The sequence below is a fragment of the Sorex fumeus genome, unplaced genomic scaffold (assembly GCF_029834395.1).
Source record: "Sorex fumeus unplaced genomic scaffold, SorFum_2.1 ptg000002l, whole genome shotgun sequence".
Classification (NCBI taxonomy): Eukaryota; Metazoa; Chordata; class Mammalia; order Eulipotyphla; family Soricidae; genus Sorex; species Sorex fumeus.
Window position 1 is genome coordinate 32331316 of NW_026606059.1, and position 24315 is coordinate 32355630.

At 42.5% G+C, this 24315-nt stretch overlaps 1 protein-coding gene across 1 annotated transcript; it reads right to left on the reverse strand.

Moving 5' to 3' along the window:
* Positions 1–877: 877 nt before the first annotated feature.
* VXN (vexin) lies at positions 878–21624 on the reverse strand. Its single transcript, XM_056112113.1, has 6 exons — positions 21231–21624; positions 16763–16818; positions 14098–14248; positions 8768–8829; positions 5479–5570; positions 878–3802 (listed from the first exon to the last, which is right to left on the reverse strand). Exons 1-6 carry the CDS (start codon positions 21295–21297, stop codon positions 3619–3621), a joined length of 612 nt encoding a protein of 203 aa, XP_055968088.1. The 5' UTR covers positions 21298–21624; the 3' UTR covers positions 878–3618.
* Between the last annotated feature and the right edge of the window lie 2691 nt (positions 21625–24315).

The following is a 24315-nucleotide window of genomic DNA, read 5'->3' on the forward strand; positions in this document are numbered from 1 at the left end:
ATTTTTTTCCCAGGCATGTGACCTGGTCTGCATAATGAGGCCTCCCTCCCCGGACTGCATTCGCACCAACCTCTCAGCAGAGGCTGCTGTTCTCATAACAGATGAAAGACTAATTCTAATTTCAGAGAGTCATCTTGATGTTTTTCTTTGCTCGTCTCTCATTCTCTGCCAAGTTCGAATCAGAGACAACGTGCCACATAATTCTTTTTAAAATTGGGCTCTGGCTGGTGCTGCTTTCCCTGCCCACTGCCCATCTGCCCGCTCTCAAGGCAACTTGAGAGCTGGGTGGGGGCCCACTGTGAGCACACTAGGAAGAACCGAAATATTTGACAGCGCTCGGTCCTAACAGAGGTGATTTTTATTACCCTAAATGTTCTGGAAAGCCTGTTGCCTCTGGCATGAGAAGACTCCTGGCTTCGTCATTCCCGGAAGGCCCCTGTAGTTGGCCTTGGCATCATCCTGCGAGTGGCTGTGATGTGAGTCATGGTGCAACTGCAGCGGTCTGAACCTGAGGAGGACACAGAGGAGAAAGGCCGCATCTTTCCAAGCCGTAGGGGCGAGAAGCTAGCAAGAGGGGGATGGCCACTGGGCCTCCTGGGTTTTATGGTGGGAACAGGGGGTCTGCATTCATAGGGTGGTGGTGAGCCCTGAAAAAAAATGGTTGTGCCAGGCCATGCTCCTTACTTACTGAAAGGCCCTGAAGTTGGTCACTGGGCAGGGCCGGTAACATCAAAGCCAGATGTTGGCCTGGGATAGAAAGGACGGTACTTAGGTCTTTCTCACCATCCTTTTCATTTGCGTCAAGTCCAGAAGTTGAATTTGTTTCCTTTGAACAAACGCATTCTCTCTCATTCAGTGAGGGAGCCTGAGGCATACTCTCTTGATAGTTTATTAACAGCACAAACAAAGTACACTTTATTTTCATTTAGGTTAGCCAATTCAAATATTCTATACAAGAAAAACAATTCATTATGAAATATGTAAATTAAAAATAAATTTGCTCCATCCCACACACACCTCCGGCTGCCACATACAAATAGAGAACATCAGTTGTAAATTAAATAAATTAAGTAGAAAGTCTTAGAATACACTGAGAGATCCAGCAAAGAAAAGCTGACTTCTTTATTTTGTTCCAGGTGCTGTTACCTACACAAGGTAAGATGGACTTGATGCCCAAATCTCTAAATAATCTTCTAGTGGGCGAACCAAATGCTGAGTCAAAAACTATGACTGAGAGGCAGAGATTAACAAGGTGAAAGTCAAGAAGCCTAGGTTTCCTGTTCCTCCATGCCTTTCTTATGGTTCACCAACATGAGAATAACAAGTCACTCTGAGAATGAAAAGCGACACATGGTCACAGAGCAGTAGAGGATGAGGAACAGCTGATGTCCTGTGACCAAGTTCTTCTTTGTACCAAGAAACAACAATTTCCAATCTCATCTTAGGTCACATTTTACCACATCTCTGGTTAAAGGGTTTAGAGTATTTTATTTTTTAATTTTTAAAAAAATTACTTATTTTTGCTCTTTGGGTCTGAAGGTGAAGGTACCCAACTCACATGTGTGCCCAGGTGATGCTCAGGGCTTACTTCTGGCTCTGTACTTAGGAATTATTCCTGGCAGTGCTCAGGGTATCATGTGGGGTGCTGGGGATCGAACCTGAGTCTGCTGCGTGCAAGGCAAACGCTCCACCAGCTGTACTATTGCTCCAGCCCTGGAGTACTTTATTTTTAATTTTAATTAAAATATGTGTTCTGGTTTTGGGTCCACCCCAAGTAGTGTTCAGGGATCACTTGGGAGACCATACGTTGTCAGGGATTGAACCCAGTCGGTCACATGCAAAGCAAGTGCTTTACCTACTATCTCTCAGGGCCAAGGATCGGAGTAATTTAAGCTTCTCATTTAAAAAGTAAGTCTTCTGTGGTTAGAGTTGAGGTCAAAGATGACAAATGTAGAAGGCATGTGCTCATGCTAACTTCCATGGTCAGGCATTGCTAACCACACACCTCTGCCATTGCTCATCAATTGTGTTAACATTCAGGAAAACAATTATTCACTATCACTGATCCTTCTCAACAGTTCTGAACTGTTCTTGTGAAATAGATACAACAACAGGCATTGAAACTGGGCACACATGTAGTTGGGTACCTTCACCTTCAGTCTAATCATTTAGCTGCTTCTTTTTTTTTGGGGGACGGACAGGTCTGGGCTACCTGGCTGTTCTGAGGCTTACTCAGGGATTATTCCTGGCAGGTTCGGGACCATATATGGTACCTGGGATAGAACGTATGTTGGGCTGCATTCAAGGCAAGCACTTTATCTGCTATTCATTTCTCTGGTCCTCATTTAATTGCTTTAAACTGGTATCTAACAATGGGTAAAAAAAAATCACTTCATTCAGAATTGCTATAAATATCATGATGATAAATGCTAAATGCTCAATGTTATGCCTGGCACACAGTAAATATTTAATGTTAGTTTTATTATATGATAATTCAAAAGCTACTGATATTGACAATAAATTGATATTCCCATTGAAAGATTAAAATCATAATACAAGATAGATAATAGGCTAAACCATATAAAGTTAATAATCAATTGTTTTTGACTGATAAAGCCCACAATTTCTGTTGGTTCAAACTATATATAATGCTAACTTTCATATAAATTACTTATTCCAGATTTATCAAGAATTCATCAAATTCTTCTCATTAAAGGCTGCCCCCAGAAATATATTCCTACTATTCAAAACCTTCCTCAAATTGATAAGCAAGGCAAAGAGTTTAGTGGAAAAGTTGAGGAGTTATCTTTTTCCACTATCTGGGATCTAATCACATATTATCTTAAGGCCTCGACTTCCCCATCTATAAATTGGGGATAGTTGTGCTTTCTCTATAGGAATTTTTTGAAAACAAGAGAAAACGATGGAAAAAGTATCACTTCCAATCTTCAAAGTCATAGTGCAAAGCAAAGTATTCTTAATTCTTAGACTATGCCACTTCAGAAAACACTAGCATTCAATATTTAATTTTAATCTTGTTTTATATAGAAAAACTTCACATAAAAGAATAGAGAATTCATGCAATCATGCCAAATAATCATCAAAAAGATACTGATAGTATGCTCAAGTATTAGAACTGAGAAGCAAATATATAGTTTTTGTCCTTAAAAATAGTACCTCATTAAGTTAAAACATGTATGATAATTGGGATAATAAGAACTTTTATGTTAACAAGAGCCTCAAACATTGAGGTCTTGGACTAATATCAGAAATCACATACATTAGAATAACTCACAAGACAGAATAGGACTGGCTGATTCCTTCCTTAGGGCTTTTAATTATGAGTTGAGAAAGCTTGATTTTGGTGTGTTTTGCTTAAAGATAGGGCTATAAGCTTTCTTGTTTCCAAGGTCATTTTCAGATCATTGGCTTTAGTTATTCTAAAAAGGAACCATTTTCTTTTGCCTTTCCTACACCTGTGCTAGGATGATGGGTTAGTAAAGGGAGAAAGATGGTGTCTCGAACAGGTACTAGCAGAGGTGAATTTGACTCAGTTCCAACTCGAGAGTTTTTCTGCATTTGTGCAGGGAACTTCAGCCAACTTGGCGAGAGTCACCTTTAGTCAGCTTCAAAGGCGCTGTTGGTAGCTCCCACATATTCTGACTTCTTTTTGTGTCTTGTCCACATTTTCCGGAGGATGCTGGGCACACCACAGGAAACACTTCCTGTCAGAGGAAGGGAGGCTTCTGCTCCTTGGGGAAGTGTTGGATAGTCTTCAGCAATCTTCTTGAGCTGCCTGGATCTAAAAAAAAGTCAGGGTGGGTGGGCAGAGCAGTCACTTTACTAAATCAAAAATTTAGATTTTACCCCAAGAAAAGTGAACAAGTTCTTCTTTAGTTCACGCATCACTTGTCTAGGATAGGTCTCTCTTGAGAGAACGTCCTCCAGGGTGAGGGAAAGAATGAGGTAGCCCTAGGTACACACTGGTTTATGGGTTCTCAATTTCTGCACTTCCTCCAAGTGCAACCTCTATGTGACCATCCTTGCTAGAAAAAGCAAATCACCAGCTCTGGAAAGAGCTTGAGTCCAGAGTTGAATTCTGCTTCCCATTTACTGCATGACCTCCAGCAAATGACTTAACCACTTTAGTTTCCTGGTGTATAAATATAAGTATAAATGTAAATATATCCCTTAGAATGAGCACCCCTTAGAAATGGCTGAGAAAGAATGACCTTACTTTTTCTTTTCAAATTGCCAGGGCTTAAGAACAAATTGAAGTGAGAATGTCTGAACTTGGAGGGAAAGGAATCACTTAGAACTTCTGCAGTAGGGATCAGAAAGCCTGGCCTCTATGGAGACCAGTAAAGAGTTTACCAGTTTACTCCAACACTCAGCAACAGTTTCTGCTACTCAGAAAAATTTGTTACTAGTTTAATACAATCCAAATTTTTTTCTTATTTTCTTCCTATTAGATTCCCTTGCAATGAGTGCCTTGGTTTGTAGAATTCCTTCTAGATTACTTTCTTACACCTGGAAAGATTTCCTCTGTGAACTCCCACGGTACCCCTCAAGGTAAGTACCCCTCAGGTTGATATTTTAGCCCTTGAACCCTCATATATGTACATAAGACATACTCTCTAAAATTTTTTAATCATTGGCATGCAAATTTCTTGAAAAAAAATGATAGCAACAATTTGGGCTAAGTGTTTCATGGATTATCTCATTCAACTCTCAAATAACCCCTCAATAATAGGAGTATTATTGTCTTCTTTATTTTTTAAATAAGACATGGAACACCAAATAACTTTCCTGAAGTCATAGCAAGTGACTATCAGGGCCAGGCACAAGCAGGTCAGTGTCAAAATCCCACAGCTTTCATTATCTTAAACTTTGTTTCTACTTCCTAGTGGTGGAGGCATAAAAGTGCTGTTGAACTGCCTGGAAAACTGTTGCTTGTCATATTCTTACTGCAACATCTAGGCAGGGAAAGGAATGGCTGGGGGATTATACATTTCTGATATTCTAACATCTGGTCCTGGGTCAGAGCAGATTATAAAGTGGGCATTCTGAGTTTGGTTTGAAATCTTTGTATTGTAAGCATTGCTTTACCTTTGACTAGAAGCTCTTAACCTAATTCATGAGACAATTCTGACACTTGTTTGCTTGTGGGAAGTTCTCAATACGGCCTGTGATTATACTTTTCTAATTAACCAAGACCCCCTCCTGAATGACACTTCTCCAAATCCTAAGAGTGACTTTAATGAAGCGGAAACCATCCAAAAACATTTCAGGAAAACGGTTGATGAGGCGCTACAGAGAACAGGATTATCATCCTCATTAAAAGATAATTTGCAGTTGGTATGAATTTTGTTTTAGCATCCTAAGGGGTTTGTAAACCAGGCCACCTGTGGGTACTCTGTGACCCAAGAGCAGTGGGAAGCCCAGCAGGCCACAGGACTAGGGGAGCACAGCTCTTACCCTCTTGTCAGGACAGCTCCATTCTCTGAGCCCGAGGTTGCTGCCTCCAAGATGGCAGGTGCTTTCACTGAGATCCGGGCCACAGGTGGGATCTGTGTTAAGAGGAAAGGAAAGGGACTGTGAGGACGCAGCCATGTTCCTGCTCTGCCATTGGCTGGGGCTGCTTAACATGGGCTAAAGTGAACCACCATCCACCCAGGGTCAGAGTCCTCTCTTTTTCGTGGGCAGGAGTCTCCCTGGAAGGCTTACTGATGCTCTGTACTCCACACCCTGTTTGATATTGGCCTGGGAATTTTTATTTTCTTTTTATAAATTTCTTTTAAAATTATTATTATTATTATTATTGCTTTTTGAGTCACACCCGGCAATGCACAGGTGTTACTCCTGGCTCTGCACTCAGGAATTACTCTTGGCCGTGCTCAGGGGACCATATGGGATGCTGGGAATTGAACCTGGGTCGACCGCATGCAAGGCAAACGCCCTACACACTGTGCTATCGCTCCAGCCACGGGAGTCTTTATTTCTTACAAGCTCCAGATGCTCTTTGTGTTGCTCACTTTGAGAATCACTATAGTAGAGAAGCTTGGGAGAATGACCCTATCTTAACCAGAGAACTTTGTTCTCCTCACACCTACCTTGCTGTCAAACCTGTAGATTGTAGCTTTGAAATCCTTTTTACATCCTTTTCATCTTCTCTGTTGCTCCTGCTACAGCCTTCAGAGATGGTACACTGTACACTGGGACCACCTTGTCTTCCCTCCCCCGGCTCCCCACTGCACCCCCCAGCTCCATCTGGACCCTTGATTGCTGGACTTCCCCTCTGCAGACAGTGAGACCAATCCTGCAGCCTTCACTTCAAGGCTCGTCAAAGTCCATCTCAGACTTGCTCTCCTCCCACCTGTCCTGACAGTTCCAGCCCCAGCAGGGCTGGTCCCAACTTCCCTAATGCTCAGGCATGGCTCTGTCTCTTACCTGGCCTTTCTTTCTCTCCTGGATTCAGCCTCACTCGATCTGCTTTCCAATTACTTTCTCCAGAAAGCCTTCCCTCAGGTTAGTGGCCCAAGTTGCTCTCTCTGGCCTCACGTCCCTTCCACCCTGAAAACCTAGGGTGACACAATTTGGCATGACACTAGTTCTATTTTTATGGTTCTGTACTTGGCCCAGGTGCTTGTCCAATCTCTTTATAACCACAAAGTTCACATGGCATGTGACAGAGTCCGGAATCACTGGTGGGCCTCCTCAGTTCTAGGGTGGAAATGCTCAAGAAGCATATTGAATTGAAAGTAACTGATGGCTTCATCAGGACTAAGTCCACAGGCAAAACACTGTGCCTCCACCTCAGTCATACTGGAGTCATAAGGTCACACATTCCTAAAATTGTTGGGAAATTTCAGTGCTAGCCTTGTGAACCACACCCATTCTCCCCAGCGAGGAGAGACTGTGGGTAGAGTTACTGTGCCACCTTGTGGCCTCTTGGGAGTGCTTCCTGTTGGCCAGGCCAAGCCTTTTGGGAGAGGGGTCCGTACACCCAGTCCTTTTTTGTTGCTTCTGGTACTGCTTGAGGGACCACATGGTGCTGACAATGGAACCTAGATCTCCTCCATCCTTGCATACAAAACATGTGCTCCAGCCCATCAAAATTATTGCTGCTGCCTCTTTTTAACATTTTCCCTTCTGTTTTGGGTTATTACTGGACTCCCACCAGTATTCTGGGGACCATGAGGTGTCAGAGATTAAATCTGTGTCCTGAAGGCACAGCATGTGCTCCAGTCCATTGAACCATCATCCAGGCATCACCCCTCCTACTTCTGGAGGAAAGCCATTCTCTCCCATTGTCCTTGGTCCAGTTGTGTGGCTCGGAATTACTGTTCTGTCCACCAAGTCCCCAATCCTACCATCTTAGGCCTAGAGGAATGGGTCAGCCATGCAACTCCTCGTTCTATGTATTATTATCACGTCCTCCCTCCCACCTCTGTGAGCACATTCCCCTCACCACACAATTCCTTCCCAACTCACTCGGGCCTGCAGCTCTCCAGTTCTCCACCTGTGGCTCCATTCTGCCACAGACTCCATGAGCCCAGTGCAGGAGCTAAAGCGGGCAGTCCCAGGTGATTAGCTACCCTCATCCCTTCAGCCTCAGTCTTCCTCTGGGCTTAGGTGAGGGTGGATATTTGCGCCATCACACCTGAAACTTCTCTACATGGTAACAATTCAGCCATCTTCAGTTTCTCCCGAACACTTGGTTGAAAGATGCTCCTGATAAAACATCCTGTTCTCTACCTTCCCTTCCCTTTTGTGTGGTTTCATTTTATTTGGGGGATTTTTATTTTGGTTATATCTGGTGGTGCTCAGGGATCACTCCTGGGATCACATGAGATGCTGGTGATGAAACCCAGATCAGATGCATGCCAGACAATCACCCTCTGCTATTTCTCCAGCCGTTTCCCCCCCCCCCCCACCACCACCACGTGGGGTTTTAAACATCATCCCTGGATTAGATTTCCTTAGAGACCAGGAGGAACTCATTTCTGTTCACTGTGTTCCATGAGAACTTCTAGGCTAGATAACCTCTTAGGCACCTTGTCTGTGCGTCCTGAAAGGGGAAGCCCAGATGCCCAAGGTGACCTCATGTTCAGTAACAACACTACCCCCATCCCAGGCTAACCTCGATGGTACCCCCCATTCATGCTCTGAAGAAGACACAGATGTTTGCTCCTAAGGGGATGGCTGAGTTAAATTAGACTTGTACTATCCAGCTCCCCAGCCAGCATGAACAAGCTTCCCAGTTCAGGTTGGCGGGCAGCAGATCTGCTTTGTCCTACAGTGTGTCACCCCCTCAGCCAAAGTCATGCTCTCACAGCCCAAACCTCAGGGTCTGATCTGGAGAACATAACTGGAGCAGATGTCCTCCTAAGGCAGTCCATCACAGGATGATAGGTGTCTGGTGTTTCCACGGTGCCTGAGACCATCTCATTCTTTGTCCTTGAACTGCATTTATTTCCACCTGGCAGGGGTTGACTATATTCCTCTCCTCCTCTGTCTGAGAAGGGTACTAGGCAATAATATCTAGGCCTGCTCTCCAAAGAACTGAATTTCTAGCGAGAAAGAGCCAGCAGCCAGGAGTGTATGATGAGCTGATCAGGGTTTAGAGCTGAAGAACTCTCAGGAATGTTTCTCTAATAATGCTCAGGCCATAGACCAAGGACACATAGTCTCTTTCCATGACACAGACAGGACAAGAAGTTTAAAGCACAGAATTACAGTTAACCGAACTTTATTTTTTACTTACCAAAGATTTTCCATATGCTCGATTCCCACACAGATTCGATGATTTGGGTTCAGAAATCCCAACTGCAGAGTTGAGAGGAGGAGACATTAGTCAGTGTAACTCAGTGTTCTGCCTCCCCTGCTCCCGCATCAATTATCTCATTAGATAATCAATCACAGGCAAGAGATTTCTAGAGGCCTTCTGTAGCAAGCAGCAAAATCGGGCAGCGGCATCAACCTCTGGAGCAGCTTCCAATTGGGGCACCTGCACCCCACTGTTCTTTCAGGGGAACTAGAACTAAGGTTGATAAAGTTATCAGAGTGAAATCATTCATCAGGTTGTTTACATAAGGCAGCTGCTTTGAGAACATACCTTCAGCACCTCCTTCCCTCTTAAATAACAATTTCATCAGAGTGCCTCAGATGGGAGCAGGCATCCCTCCACCTGCCTCTAAGATCACAAAAATTTAGTGAAGATAGGGTCTTTACTGACAGGATCCAATCATCTAATCTATTGCTCCCAGATATTCCTCGAGTATCTATAGAATCCTGCCTGCAAAGGGTTGGAGTTGATCAGTGCCAAGAGACAGGCTACAGGACATCTGTGTTCAAAGAATTATTTTACTTATGTTTTTCTGGGGTTTCCCAGTTATCTAAAAGGATATTCTTATTGGGTATGACTAGGTAGATTGTATTTGGGGTCTTTAAATACTCTGACTTTTTCCATATAATTGATGATAATGGCATTTCCAGAACCCAAAATAGCCAAATAACCTGACAATAACCTCAAGAATCTCATACCAAATAACAATGTTTTACATTTAGATGGTAGGGAAAACCTGCATTACTGATGTCTGACCTACTTCTGAGTAATTTATATCCTAGAGCCTACAGCTCTTGAGTATTTTGGTATTGATCTGAGGCATAAAATGTTGAGAAGGACACACAAGAATCTTGGAACTGAGCAGCTCGCTGCAGAGATGCCTCTGAACTTTAAGTCAGGCCGATTTCATCAGGGTGCCTCAGATGGGAGCAGGCATCCCTCCACCTGCCTCCTAAAAATCCTGGTGGCCACCAACTTCCAGAACCCAATGAGAAGTGCAGGTATGCGTGTTCAGTGACAGCAAACTCCAGGCCTCAAGGGATAGGGGATGGGTCGGTCCTTCTCATCCCCCTGTCCCCAAGGACACGCCCACAAACTGCACCTTAATGGCCATGAACCAGAGACACACAAAAGAATCTCAGAAACGAGCCACTCACTGCAGAGATTTCTCCAAACCCTAATAATCTAAAATTTTAGAATTCCAGGAGCATGCATCCACACTCACAGGGACACAACATCATATGCTATTCATAACAAGCAATACAGAAGAGAGTATGGGGGAGATTGTCTGCCATAGAGTCAGGAGGAGAGGTGTGGGGTATACTGGGAACATTGGTGGTGGAAGATGTACACTGGTAAAGGGATGGGTGTTCGATCATTGTATGACTGAAACTCAAATATGAAAGCTTTATAACTGTAACTCATGGTGATTCAATACAAAAATAAAAAATTTAAAAATGTTAGGGAAATTGAATTTCAATAAATTTCTCTTCTTGGGTTCGTGTACCTATACATCCTATTATATTAAGGCATAGAGAAATAACAAATAATAGCTTTTTCTCAAATGTTCTTCCCGCAAAGAAAGCAGCGTCTTAATGCCAATAAAATAAAAAGTTACAAGATTCCCAAGATCAAGTCATAATGCTCAGTGCTCTGGACTAAATAATAATGTTATTTTTAGGTATCCACTCTGTGTCAGGAACTACATCGAGTATAAAACACACTGCTGGAGCAATAGTACAGCAGGTAGGGAATTTGCCTTGCACATGACTAACCCGAGTTTGATCTCTGACATCCCATATGGTTCTCAGAGCTTGCCAAGAGTGATCCCTGAGAGAAGAGCTGAGAGTAAGTCCTGAGCACCATGCAGTGTGGCTCCAACATTAAAAAAAAAAAAGCAAATAAAATCAGAACCAAAACCACATTAATTTGATTTCATTTAACTCCTCCACAACTCCAACAGGCAGATGACACAATAGTGACCAGTTTCTAGAGGAGGAAACTCAGGCCTTGGAGATTCATAATAATTTTGATGAAGCTAAGTCGGGTCTTGGACAGGGATTCTTAAAATTTCTCTACTCAAGGCCCCTTGGCTAAAAACCAAGAAATGCAACATGGGTAGGGAGGGAAAAATGCTAAGACAGAAGGATGACCAAGGCTGATTTCTATTTTAGGAAAATTCGTCTCTTTTGAGGTGCCTTGTGGATGAAGGGGGACTGGGTGGCCGAGGGCCAGGTTTGACTGCTACACATTAGAGAAGAAGCAAGGGCCAGAGAGATAACACAAGAGTGAAGGCACTTGCCTTGTTTGTGATTGACCCTAGTCTGCTCCCCAGAACCTCTGAAAGAACTCCAGTGCACGGAGCTGGGAGTAGCCCAGGCAGGAAACCTTCCCCTCAAAAAATAAAAGTGGAAAATAGATGGAGTGAGTCTGAACCAGGTCATTTCTTCTATATGCCAAGGAGAGTTGAGACACCTCTAGGAGTGAATTTCTTTTCAATTTTCAGTCGGGGGAAGAGGAGAAGGCCTAGGGCTGTTGATAAGATAACCCAGTAAATTTTTGGAAAGAGGGATAGTGACCCTAGCTAAGAAAGAAAGAGAGGTTTGAGGGAGGAAGAGGAGTTTTGTTTGAACAAGTCGATCCTGAGGTTCCCAGGGACATGTTGGTGGGAGTTCCAGCAGGCAGGAAATCCTCCCTGGTTCAGGAAGTAGAGAACTCCCTTTCAAGTCACTCAACATTCACTGGATCAAGGCCTCAAAGTGAAAGAATTTCATAGCCAGGCCTCTTCTTTCAGAGTTCAGGCAAGATCCCTCAAAGTAGCCCTTTTTTCCTACTTGAAAAGGCCACCAAAGCCTTCATATATAAGAACCTTATAGCCCAGAGAAAAAACAGACCCTGAGGTTGGAGATCCTTGAAGCCACATTTCCGTCTGACTAGAGGACAGAAGACCCAGGGCTCGTGCCAACGCTTTCCTGTAGGGATCACCCAGCCTGGCTCTGACTGAGAAGCCTCCCTTCCTCCCACCCACTTCAGAATCAGACCGGGGAGCTGAAGGAATTGAATCTATGCCCAACTCAATCTTCTTCTTTTTTTTTCAAAAAAAAAAAACCCGACTTGCACATTCTCACATGAGCTGTCACGTGTCGAGCAGATTCTTTCCATTTCAAGATGTACTATTTTCCTCCTTCAGAATAAAAAAACTGACTTCTTCTACACTTAAGTGTCTATACGCTCCTTAGAAAGGGAGGAAAAGTGTCCCCTTAAACTAGAATGCTATTCTCAGCATGAACTGAGAAATCAGGAGACTTGAGATTTACTGGTCTGTAAATTTACTGGTCTATAGATTTACTAGCCAATTCTAGTGCTGGCGAGCAGTGCGACCTTGGGTAGTTCGAACTATTTCTGTGTTGCAGTTTCCTTTTCTGTGTGTGATTTGGCAGGGGAGGAGTGCACTGCACCAGTGGTTCTCCCTGTAGTATGCAATCTTGCCACCACAAGTGGCTTGTTGCAATGCAGATTGCAAACCAAGAGTTTTTAAGTCAAAAGATCCAAAATCCATATTCCAGCAAGTTCTTTGGTGATTTAGCTGTTCCAGGGACCTCAAAGCACACGTTTGAGAATTAAGCATTAAATCATCAACATGTGATCTGGAACCAGCACCAACAGCAGTATTTGAAAACTTATTACAGGCAAAGTTGGGTATCCTCCTCAGTCCTACTGAATTTGAATCTGCATATAAAGCAAGGGGCGTAGGTAATTTTGGGGGTGTTTTTTGCACATTAAATTTTGAGAAACATGGCTCTAAATTCACTTTGGTTTTGTAGAAGAGATAGATTTTCGTTTTCTACACTCACATGTGCCCACCCTTTCATCTATATATAGAAAGAAAGAAACATCTCTGAATTTGCAAGGCAGATTGTGGTTTTCCTAATGATTTCACTTTACATGCATATGTATATGAAACTGCTTAACCAGAGAAAGTGGCTTGATTTTATGTGTTCTTATACACTGGATCTCAAAAACAGGGTTAGAATGTTTATGAGCAAAGAAAGCTTAGCCATTCTATCTAGATACTCAAGAGGGAGAAAAAATCAGAGAAGATGGAAGGATGAGGGACACTCTCAGTGGAGTATTTTATCAGTTCTTGTAACATATAGAGTTGTCAAAATCCAAAATCTTGGACAACACCCCAGACATTTCATTGTGTTCTTTTTTTTTTTTTTTTAATTGTATTGTGAACATAACAAATAACCCAAGCCAGCACTGAAAGCAAAATACCATCTCAGACTTCCTTCAGTGAGCTAGTCTCAGCTACGGAGCACAGAAGACATTTTTTTTTAAAGTTCAAAGGGAGGTAGTTTTCAGAACAAAATTTTATTTATTACCTTGGTAAGGCCTTTGCCTTGCGCGCAGCCAGCCCCAAGCAAGCAGGGTTAGATTCCTCTGCCCCTCTCGGAGAGCCCGGCAAACTACTGAGTATCTCGCCTGCAAGGCAGAGCCTGGCAAGCTACCGGTGAGGTATTCAATATGCCAAGCACAGTAACAAGTCTCAAAAAAATGGAGACGTTACTGGGCCTGCTCAAGCAAATCGAGGAATAACGGGAGGACAGTGTTTTGTTTTTATTTATTTGCTTTGGGGACCACACCCAGCAATGCTCAGGGGTTACTCCTGATTCTGCACTCAGGAATTACTCCTTGCAGTGTTTGGGGGACCATATAGGTTGCCGGGGTTGGGGATCAAGCCCGGGTCAGCCGTGTACAAGGCAAACGCCGTATTCACTGTACCAGCTCTCTGGTCCCTCAAAACAAATTTGTCCCCCAGTCATATAGAGTGTTGTTGAAGTAGCCTGTCGTTCACATTTAGAATGATGTGAAGGTTTAAGATGATCGTGTCTGAGGAGCACACTGGTGCAGCCTGTGAAATAAACTGTGCGGTGCTTTGGTTTCACCCATCGCATCCTCCTGTTTTTCTCTCCCAGAGCTTCATCTTTTTCATCACCTCTCAAGCCCACAAGGGCGTCCTGACGGGGCAAGAGGGTAGATGAAGACCCCGTTGCTGGTTCCCGTACCCCGAAGGGCCTATTTGGGGCATTCATAGCGGGAGCAGCACGTGTTGGGGACCTTGTGGGCCTCACCCGTAGGGGCTCCGCTCACCCGGGTAATGCAGGGCCACAGCCCCCTCCCAGACAGCCGCTCCCGGCCGCCCCGCACCCTTGGGCTGTCTCAGGGACTCGGGCCCAAGCACCTACCGGGTCTGGCCGGGATTTTCCCCTGGTGTGGTCCCTGCCGTGGGGCACTCTTCAGCCGGCCAGACCCGCGGCCCTCGCCGTCGCTGCGGTCTCTGCGGTGCGGCAGCAACTCCAGGGTCCGTGGGGCGCAGAGCTCGGATTCTATCACCACCTGCGGGAGAAGGATGGTGGCTGGGCTAGTTCCTCCGCCTATGTGCACCCAGGGCCCAGGGCCCAGCCACAACCCCGCAGCTCAGCAGCTGGGTCGAGTGCTGGCAGGCAGGCAAGTCTTGGCACCTGCCTTCCTCCCGTGAATGCCAGGCACAGTGAGAAAACTTGGTAGAACATCAGCCAGAAAATCAAACGGTGTTATTGAGCTTCAGAATGTCCCATGTGCCAGGAGCCAAGAAAATGTGGGTTCTGGGTGTCCCCAGCTGTGGTTCCTGCCCAGTTAACAGCCAGGGTCATTAGGCCACAACCCCGGGACGATCAGCTGCCCCGTGGGTTGACATGCTTTGACAAACAGATGCGGCTATTTGAAATGCTGCATTGTGGCGATTGGTGCCCTTGTTCAGGCGGGGATGCCCTCTGACTACTCCAGCAGAAGGAGGAGAGGACGTGCTGGAGGAGAGGACGTGCTGTCCTCCTTCTGCCCGGTCGTTTAAAAGAGAGAATCTGTGCTCTGCATGAGGGAGACCCGAGCCCCAGTCAGAGCGCTGTATGATCCACCCAGCACTGTTGGAAGTGACCTCTGAGCCCCATACCAGTACAGGAACCAGCTGTGAGCCCCAAACAAACCAACAATAACTGCAGTGGGTGGAGAAAGGAAGGGAAGGCGGGCAGAGAGGGAAAGGACAGAGGATGGAAGGAAGAAAGAGAGGGAGGAAGGGAGGGAGGGAGGGAGGAAAGAAGTAAGGAATTTTCATGTGTTTTCAAAATTCATACTCAATTTTTCCTCTTTGAGCAAATGTATTTAAGAGATTACATAAAACATAAAGATAGCAGTCTTTCTTAATCATGACCATTCCCAGGGAATTCTAGAGCACACAGAAGGTTGGTCTGTGCTCCAAGATTGTCAGCTTTGTATATCCAATCCCCAGAAGTCTCACCTCCACCACTGAGAATTGTTTCCTTTGTTTAGGTTCTAAATCCCCTAAGAAATTTCTTCCCTAGAACTCTGATACTATAAAGACTAATGACTTCCTTTCCATTGTCTAAAATAATGATATTATTATATAAGAATTATGTAATTACGATGTGATCTTTAATATTATATAATAATGATGATGTTGCTATCATCATCAGGAGTTTGATGCCTGGAAGTCCCCAAGCAACACTGGAGTGGCCTGATGATCCCCTACTGTTGCTGGACCTGAGCAGTGACACTCACTCAGCACTAGCACGATCCACCTGGCCTGGATGACCCCCAGGCCTTGGAGCACTTTAGGAGACCATTAATATTATACCTGATATGCCCCCCAAATTAAAATACAAAGATGTATTGACAGTCTTCATATTGTGAATCTGTATATAAGTATATATCTGCACATAAATATATAATCTGCATGTAAAATAAGTAATTCACAGCATCATTAAATATAATTTTAAAAGTAATACTATTAAAGTAGTGAAAGAATGTTTTGCATGCAGGAAGGTCTAGGTTTTATTCCCAGCACTCAAGGTCCTCTGGACACTGCAGGGAGCATCCCCAAAGTTCCTGAACACTGCAGACTATGGCAGTTCTCCACCCAATTAATTATAGTAGCAAAAATAGTTGAAAAATAAATTTGATATGAAAACCAATGACAAAGAGGTTGGAGGTAAATGAAAAGCACTGCTGGGAGACTGACAATTATTCAGAATTGTTGGCAATCTGTGACAAGACTGTAAGCAGAAACCTGCTTTTAGAAATTGTATATTGCTACATCTAGGACAGTGTCTCTTTATTTGATGAACATATGAATGAATAGATAGATAGATGGATGGATGAATGGAACCACTCCTTTCTTTTTACTCGTTGATGCTACTTTGAGATCTGTATACCATGAATTCATCCAAAAAGAAGCAATAGTATTTTGTACAAATAAATTCATTACACTTTTATTTGTTATACTGAAAAAACAGTCTATTGCAAATGAACTCAAAATAGGAAAACACCTAGGTCAGAGGTGTTATTACCATATCATGATCTCTATTTGAATAAAGTTTATATTTGATAATAAAACTTTCTGTGCTTGGGATAAATGGAGATGGGGAGGCAATTTGGGACTGTTTTGTATTTGGTTAATATTGATCAATTATTTTGATTAAGTGGAGAACACAAAAGGCAGCAATAATAAGATGGAATGCAATAACTCTTCTTGTTAGTAAGAGCAGAGGAGAGAGTATATTGTAACTGGATATTGTTTTGTTTTATTTTTTATTTATTTTTATATTATTATTATTATTATTATTATTATTATTTTGCTTTTTGGGTCACACCCGGCAATGCACAGGGGTTACTCCTGGCTCTGCGCTCAGGAATTACCCCTGACTGTGCTCAGGGGACCATATGGGATGCTAGGAATCTGAACCCAGGTTGGCCAAGTGCAAGGCAAACGCCCTACCCGCTGTATTATTGCTCCAGCCCCAGTTTTGTTTTATTTTTTTAAAAAGTCAATTAAAAGGATCAAAACAAGTTTCTTACATTCTTGGTCAAAAGGTGCTGAGAGCTTTTGACTCTCCTTCTGGCTGGACTGGACACTGCAAAAAGAGATAAAGAAATGGTTTTAGAGATTGCCTGTAAGATTGATGGAGTTATAGAAATAATAGTGCAAGAATTCCTGCTTGGAGTGATAGGAGAATAGAAGATGGGAGTATGGGAGGAGGAGGCAGGGTATAGCTGCAAATTTATCTTATCTAACCACAGTTATTTTTAAAAACCATTTAAATAACAAAGTTACAATAGAAGTGCACTATATTCTTAGCATTATTCTTTGTTTCAAAAATAGGAATCACCTTAGTCCATCAAATAAATATGATAAACAAAATACATTACATGCATACAATGGTATATTCTTCAGTCATAGAAAGAAATGGAATTCTGACATACAGTACGACATGAATGGATCTTGAGGTACCTAGGGCAGAAGTACATAAAAATAGGAAGTAGAATACAGGTTATTAGGGATTGGAGGAAGAGGGAACTGGGAGTTGTTAATGGGTACAGAGTTTCTGTTTGGAATGATAAGAAAAGTTCTGGAAATGGTGTGGTTGCACAAAATATGGATATATTTAATGCTATAGAACTGTACATTTAAAATGGTTAAATAATAACTTTTAGATTAATTTTACTGCACAATACACAGTGACCTTAAAGAAACCAATTACCCAGGGACTGGAGGAATATTACGTTGGTAAGATGGTTGCCTTGTATGCAGCTGACCTGGGTTCAATCTCTGGCATACCACCCATATGGTTCCTCGAGCACTGCTAGGAGTGGTTCCTGAGTGCAGAGCCAGGAGTAATGCCTCAGCATCGCTGGGTGTAGCCCCCAAACAAAAAGCAAACAAAAAAATAAATTACCCATAAAGAAGTGTTACTTGCTTGGGAATAGGTGGGTCTTTTGTTGATAGCCGGCATCTCAGTAGATGCCCAGGCATCTCTTTAGTTCTCCTCACATTGCTGCTAGAATGATGTACTTGGAACTGAAATCACATGTTCACTGCTCTGCTGAGAACTGAAATGATTTCCTGTCACATATCAAACAAATGTTCTGGTGTTATATTGTTGTTATATTTTTCTTTTGTTCCCAAAGAATCCAGGACAGTGAATAGCCAGGACACTCAGCTCCTTCCACTAGGGTATGAATTTGAACTTGAGCACTTACTTTTACATGACTTAGGCAAGTTACACATTCTCTCTAAGCCTTGCTTTCCTGTCTGTAAGATGAGGTGAACAATGACACCTAAAACTGGATTAGTCCTGTGGTAGGATTCCGTGATCCACTCCAAATAAAGGCCTGGCCCCTACCTGGAAGACTATGTTCCCAGAGGTTAGTGAAAGTTATTCAACTTCCTTCTGGCTACAAGGTGAGAGCAGGTGGAAGGAATAAGCGATTATTTGTAGATACAGGGTGGACTGAATGAGACCAATTCCATTAGGGTCTCGAGTTTTCTCTGCTTTCTTAACCAACCCCCAGCCTGCACCCCCCTTCCATTATTGCTTATCCCCAGGTAATTATTTTGCATGCTGTGGTGCTCTTCACCCTAGGTTTAAACCCTCTCTGCACCCTCGTGTGCTTCAGGAAATAACTTCTGGGACAACTTCTTGGTAAAACCACAGCTGTTATCTTTGTAGTTACTATGAATTGGGTCTGTGAAATATTTACCTTAAAGGGATTTTTTACACTTTAGGGAGTAAAATTATGCACTTGCCCTTAGTTACAGTCTTGTGCCTTTAAGCAATAAAAAACACCATTACATTTTCTGTTGCCATATTTTTTGTGAGACATTAAGTGGTTCATCTGAAAAAACTAATTTTTGAGGCTGAACGCAATATATGTCTATTTATGTGTATTTGAAAGAGAGATATAATAAAACAGTAATATAATACTATGGAGCTTTACCAAACGATGGTTTATTTGTGTTGTTTTTCACTCCAAATAGCAACTCTACGAAGTAGGTACTCTTCACTAATTCCACTTCAGAGATGGAAGTTAACAGAGATCAAAATAATTCCACTTTAGATATGGGAGTTAATAAAGACCCACAGGTCATGGAGAAAGCCTATGCACCCTTAATCACATGTACCTGCTGAACTGTGCTTAGACAATGCTTGGGTCATTGCAGGGTGAATAAACATGGCTCAGCTGATGCATCTGGGGCAGGGCTGATCAAGAATTATCAATCCTATAAAATGTAACTCATAGGAGCAAGTACTGAGCCTGCTGCTTGTTGAACTTTGGAGAAGGCCCAATAAGGGAAAACACAAAGTAAGAAGAGGTGGACTTCATGTATGTATGGGGTGATGTGAAACTGCAAATATGACAGAGAATAACTCTCTGAGCAGTGAGATGTCTATGGTCACAGAAGAAAACTTTAATACCAAGAAGAAGCCAGGAGTGAAAATGGCAAGAAAGGAATATATAGGATCATTGGATATCCTCAATATTTTAAAGGTGGAATAAAAAATATGAATGATTTTGTGATGTATTTAGTGATGCTTAATAGTCAGGTTCTAGATATTGTGTGCACAGGCTCTTCAAAAAGCTGAGAGGTAAGTTCTAGTTTTCTCTTTTACAGATGTGGAAACAGAAGTAGAAACAGGCTAGGTAACAGCAGAAGTAGAGGTAGTATCTTACTCATTATGCTAAACATATGAGTCAAAGGTCTTATTTTGAATGATTTTATTCAGGTGCAGCATAGCCTTCCCCCTGCCTTGCATACTGCTTTTAATTTAAAGGGTCATTTGACTTTGGTAATTTTCTTCCTGTCTAACATTGAAATATTTAACATTTTCAATGGAAAAAAATAGGTACATTTTAACAACTTCCACATTTGCTTATTTGGTTTCTTCTTTTAGAAAACAAATTTAGAGAAATAAATTAAAAAGAAATATAAAATATATTGGGGGGCTTTTCATTGGTGCTCAGGAACTACTCCCTGCTCTGTGCTCAGGGTCCAAACCCAGGCCTCCTGCATACAAATTGTATTTTCAGTCCTTTGAACTCTCTCTAGCACTGTCTACCCTCTTTGAGACAGTTCCCTCCCTCCCAGGATTACTCAGATGACTAATTTTATCTGTAAAAATTTTGGTTGAAGTGCGCATACTTTTCTTTTGCTATTTATCCATAAACAATATAGTATTAGCTTATATTTCCAAATGCAATAAATGCTAGCATAAATGCATTATTTTTCAGTCTACTTATTTTTATTCTTCTTTCTGTTTTTGCCTCCTCTGATAGAATAGATATAATAACTGCATTAGATCAATTCCATTCCTGTTTGACTGGTGTGGAGTATTCCACAACATGTTGACGGTACCACAGTTTATACCCTCCCCTCTTCATGAATGCTTTGATTATTTTCAATTTTGCCCTTGTAAAATCAATATCCTGTAAGCATTCATGTGTCAGGGAAATGACTTCGAAGTAAAACTGCTGGGTCAGAGAGTCATCCCAGGTATGGTTCTGAGTCCCTACAGAAAATCCCAACTCTGTGTAAGCAGATTCCTAGCTCTTTTTCCCTTCTCTATGAGGCAATAGCTGTCTTAAGCTTAATTTATTTTCTTTGTGTCTGGCTGAGTATCTCTTTGCTGTCCCCACCCCCTCCCATCACCTTTGCCCCTCGGCAGGCAGTGGCCCTGACACCATAAGGAGAAGAAAGACGTTGTTTGAACAGGGAGTCACTACACCAGAAAACATTCAGCCCATTGCATTCAAGCCTGACAATGAGTCAGGAGCAAAGCCTGAGTTCCTGGCTCTCCCGGGAGAGGAGAGAGGGCTAAGCTGCAGGAGAGGCAAGGGGGACTGTCCAGTGACCAGACACCAGGAATCAGCTGAGCTCTCACACAAAGCCCTTCCCGGGATTTGCGCCATGTCCCTCCAAAGCTCATAAAGTCTCCCCTGGAAGGGGGATGGGTGTGCTCGTTCGAGGTTATGCTTAGGAGCATGATCCTGGGGTCTGCAGAGGGAACAACCCAGGTCAGGACATTCTTTGACCATTTCACTGGACTTTAGACCCCTTCCAGTATTTCTCCTTACATTTTGTGGTACAGTTAGAAATCACACTTTTGGGCCAGCTGGTTCTCTTTTCAGAACCTACTTGCTTGCTGGAGAAGATGCAAGAATTTGTCAAGCCACTTAGGAATTTTTGTCTGTCTCTTAAGACAGTGGCTCGTTGTCACTTGTTTGCTTATTACAAGATCGCCCACTGAATGAGGTGAACTGGAGTGATTTAACTACCCCCCCCACTCCCCTCAATGTGTTTCTCAATGATTGCCAATTATCCACGTGCCTCCTTTTCAGAAACAACAACAACAAAATACCATCAAGACAGAACCTGTCCACACATAGGGACCTGGGGGCAAAACAGAGCAAAACAGCATGTGATGTTCTTAACCTACCTTCCTGCCCAAAAGACGGGGAAAGGAAGCACCAGGGCAATTTTACTCACCTTTGGAAGGAATCACTGTGGTGAAAACTTCTATATTTTCATCACTGCAGCTGTAAATCTGATGCATTCTTTCGACCTTCTCTCCTCCCAAGTGCCTGGGAACCGGAGGCCTCTCTCTGAATCCCTAGTCGCAAGGTTTCCTAATCCAGTCTGGCTCGAGAATCATTGTGCAGGTCCACAAAAGACAGGCTGGTGCTGTGATCTCATCTCATTCCAGAGTCTTCACTGCAACATTTTCTAATCCCATCTGTCTTTTTTTTTTTTTTTATGAATCCTATTATTGCAAACCTTTGATTGAGTGTGGAGGCTTCAGTCCCCTCCCAGTCAGGATGTATTTAACATTTTTATTTTGCCGTGTCTGCCGCAATGAATTTGGAAATCTTTTGTGAAGTGATGATGAAGTGAAATCGCCTACTCGGTTTAGCGCCAAGCTTGGCTGAAGAATGTCACTGAAAAGAAAATGTGGATTGGGTATCCGGAATTCCTCTTTTCATTTTAGAAATGAAGGGGCTGTTCCCCCCACCCCATACCCCATAAACAGTTTATGCAGAAATTTGTCATGTGTTAATTTGGCTTCCTTCAAAGTTTCTATTTTAAACAAAAAAATTGTTTCTTTTGCCTCATGCCTGTAGACTGACAGGGATGACATTTCTAAGAGGAAGCTGGGAGGTTGGCATCTTTCTGTACCATCCTTCAGGCTGTGGGTCAAGTAGTGATGTCCAGTGCTCAAGGAACCCAATTGTGGAAAGGACGCATTTTTATTATCTTAAATACCCTGATAAATTTCTCACATATAACATATAGTCTGTATTTTATCTTTTATATTTATATATAACACATATCACACACACATACAAATACAATATAGTTGAAACATACATTAGATATTATGCCAAATCTACTACCTTTCATCTATTATTAGATTATTTTTTAAATTGAAAATAATTATTACAGATTCATGATGATATAATAATATTAATAATGCTATTACCATTTATTAAATGCTTGTAAAGAGCTAGGTAACCTGGCATATAATCTGATTTAATGACACAACTATCCAACTACAACTTAGTGCTGAGGAAACTGCAGCACAAATTGAGCGAGTTACTTACCCAAGAGTGAAATGTTTAGTTCTGGGCAAAATTAATTTTGGATATTAATTTTCTAATTTGACTTCACAGTCAATGTACTTAACAACTAAATATCTACCTTCAAAAACCTTCCTACTTTGAAACTGGTGACCCAAACTATAATATCTTAATTTTGGACTTGGCTTTCATTGATATTTCTATAGTAGACAAGTTTAGAGCATTTAACTCAATAGGCAGTTGTTGATATAAACTATGTCCTTGGAAATTGTACCCAGCTATGGAAGATGGTCCTAGGAAGCCATATGTTTAAATTTATCCATTTGATCACATTTGATTGACCCTCTGAATCTGTCCATTTGATCACACTTGATTGGACCAGAGCGGACACCTAATTTAAACTTCTGCCTCCTGGAAATAGAAATTGTGACTTGCTAGGTCTCTGATCAGAGGGAAAGCATCACTTTTAGGGGACTAATGGGGATGAAGCTGGAGAAACTAGTGGAAATGCCATATCTCACCACACAATTGTTGCATTGGTTTAAAGTAATGCAAGCATGATTTAAAAAACGCTAAATAATGTTGAAAACATTTTACATATTGGTTACATGCCACTTTTTTCCAAAAGGAAATTTGGCATGAGATCTACAATAATCATGCAATAAAATGTGGCAAAAGGAACTGGTCTTCAATTAGACTTAGGTTGAAGGCAAATCTAGTCTAGGGGTTCAACTGGGGGGAAGGAACAAGTTTCCTACACTTGGTGGAGTTTTAGCCAGGTGTACATACAGGCAAGGGACAGTGGGAGGAATGATGGAGTGGGGATGAGGTTCGGAGAGTGAGGGGTGGGTGTAGAGAGTTGAGAAGGATACCATTAAAGATGCAGATTGGGACTGGAGAGATAGTTGGAAGGGCTGGAATGCCTGTCCTGAAAATGTGAATTCCCCAACTCAATCTCTGGCACTGGATGGCACTGGATGGCCCCTGAGAACTTCAAATATAGCCCAGGTGGCCTCCAAGCACCATGGAGGTTATTGGGATTCTTCTGACACCGCTAGGCCCAAGCAGCACCATTCCCCAAGCCCAAGCCCAAGCACTGAACCAACAATCAGGGATGCTCCGTGGCCCAAGGATTGGAGGAAGTGTCTGCCAGAAGTGATCCCCAGTGCCCCAGAGTACAACTGGAGACTGTGTCCCCAAAATACAGACATAAAGGAGAGTGAAAGCATTGCCCCGATAGCTTACTTTCCATTTTCCACCTGTTTCTCTTAAGCCTAATAACAGACTCAATAAGATTGCTTAGTCTTCATTTGTTCAATTTCCTTTTTGCATAAGTTTGAGAGGTTTTGGATATTTTCAGCAAATAAGTCTGTTGATGAAATGTTTTTATAACCTCCACCAGCGATAGCACAGCGGGTAGGGCGTTTGCCTTTCACGCAGCCAACATGGCCGACCCGAGTTCGATTCCTCTGCCCCTCTCGGAGAGCCCGGCAAGCTACGGAGAGTATTCGATATGCCAGACACAGTAACAACAAAGTCTCCAATGGAGACGTTACTGGGCCCGCTCGAGCAAATCGATGATCAACGGGAGGGCCTTTACTTTTCCTTTTACTTTTACCATGATTAAATTTTTAGATAATTATAAAATTTAGAAAAATATCTAATACAATAGAAAAGAAATCCAAAGTTGTAGTAATGGACTGTAATTATGTTAAAAGATGGTAGGTTATAAAATCTTCAAGATGAAATTTAACAAAAAAATGTATACCTCACTCTTTACATTTCAGAAATTCTGATTAAGCACTATACTAGGGTGACTTTGGTATATCAGCAATTTTTATTACTGAAATCTGTGCTTTACCTTCATCACATTACATAATAAAAGTCTGTAGTAAAAGGCAAGGACTAAAAGACTATCAGAGCGGCTCCAATGATCTGATTCTCAGTTGAAACTAAGCATCTTCTGGGCACCCAGGGGCTATCTAGACTTAATCTCA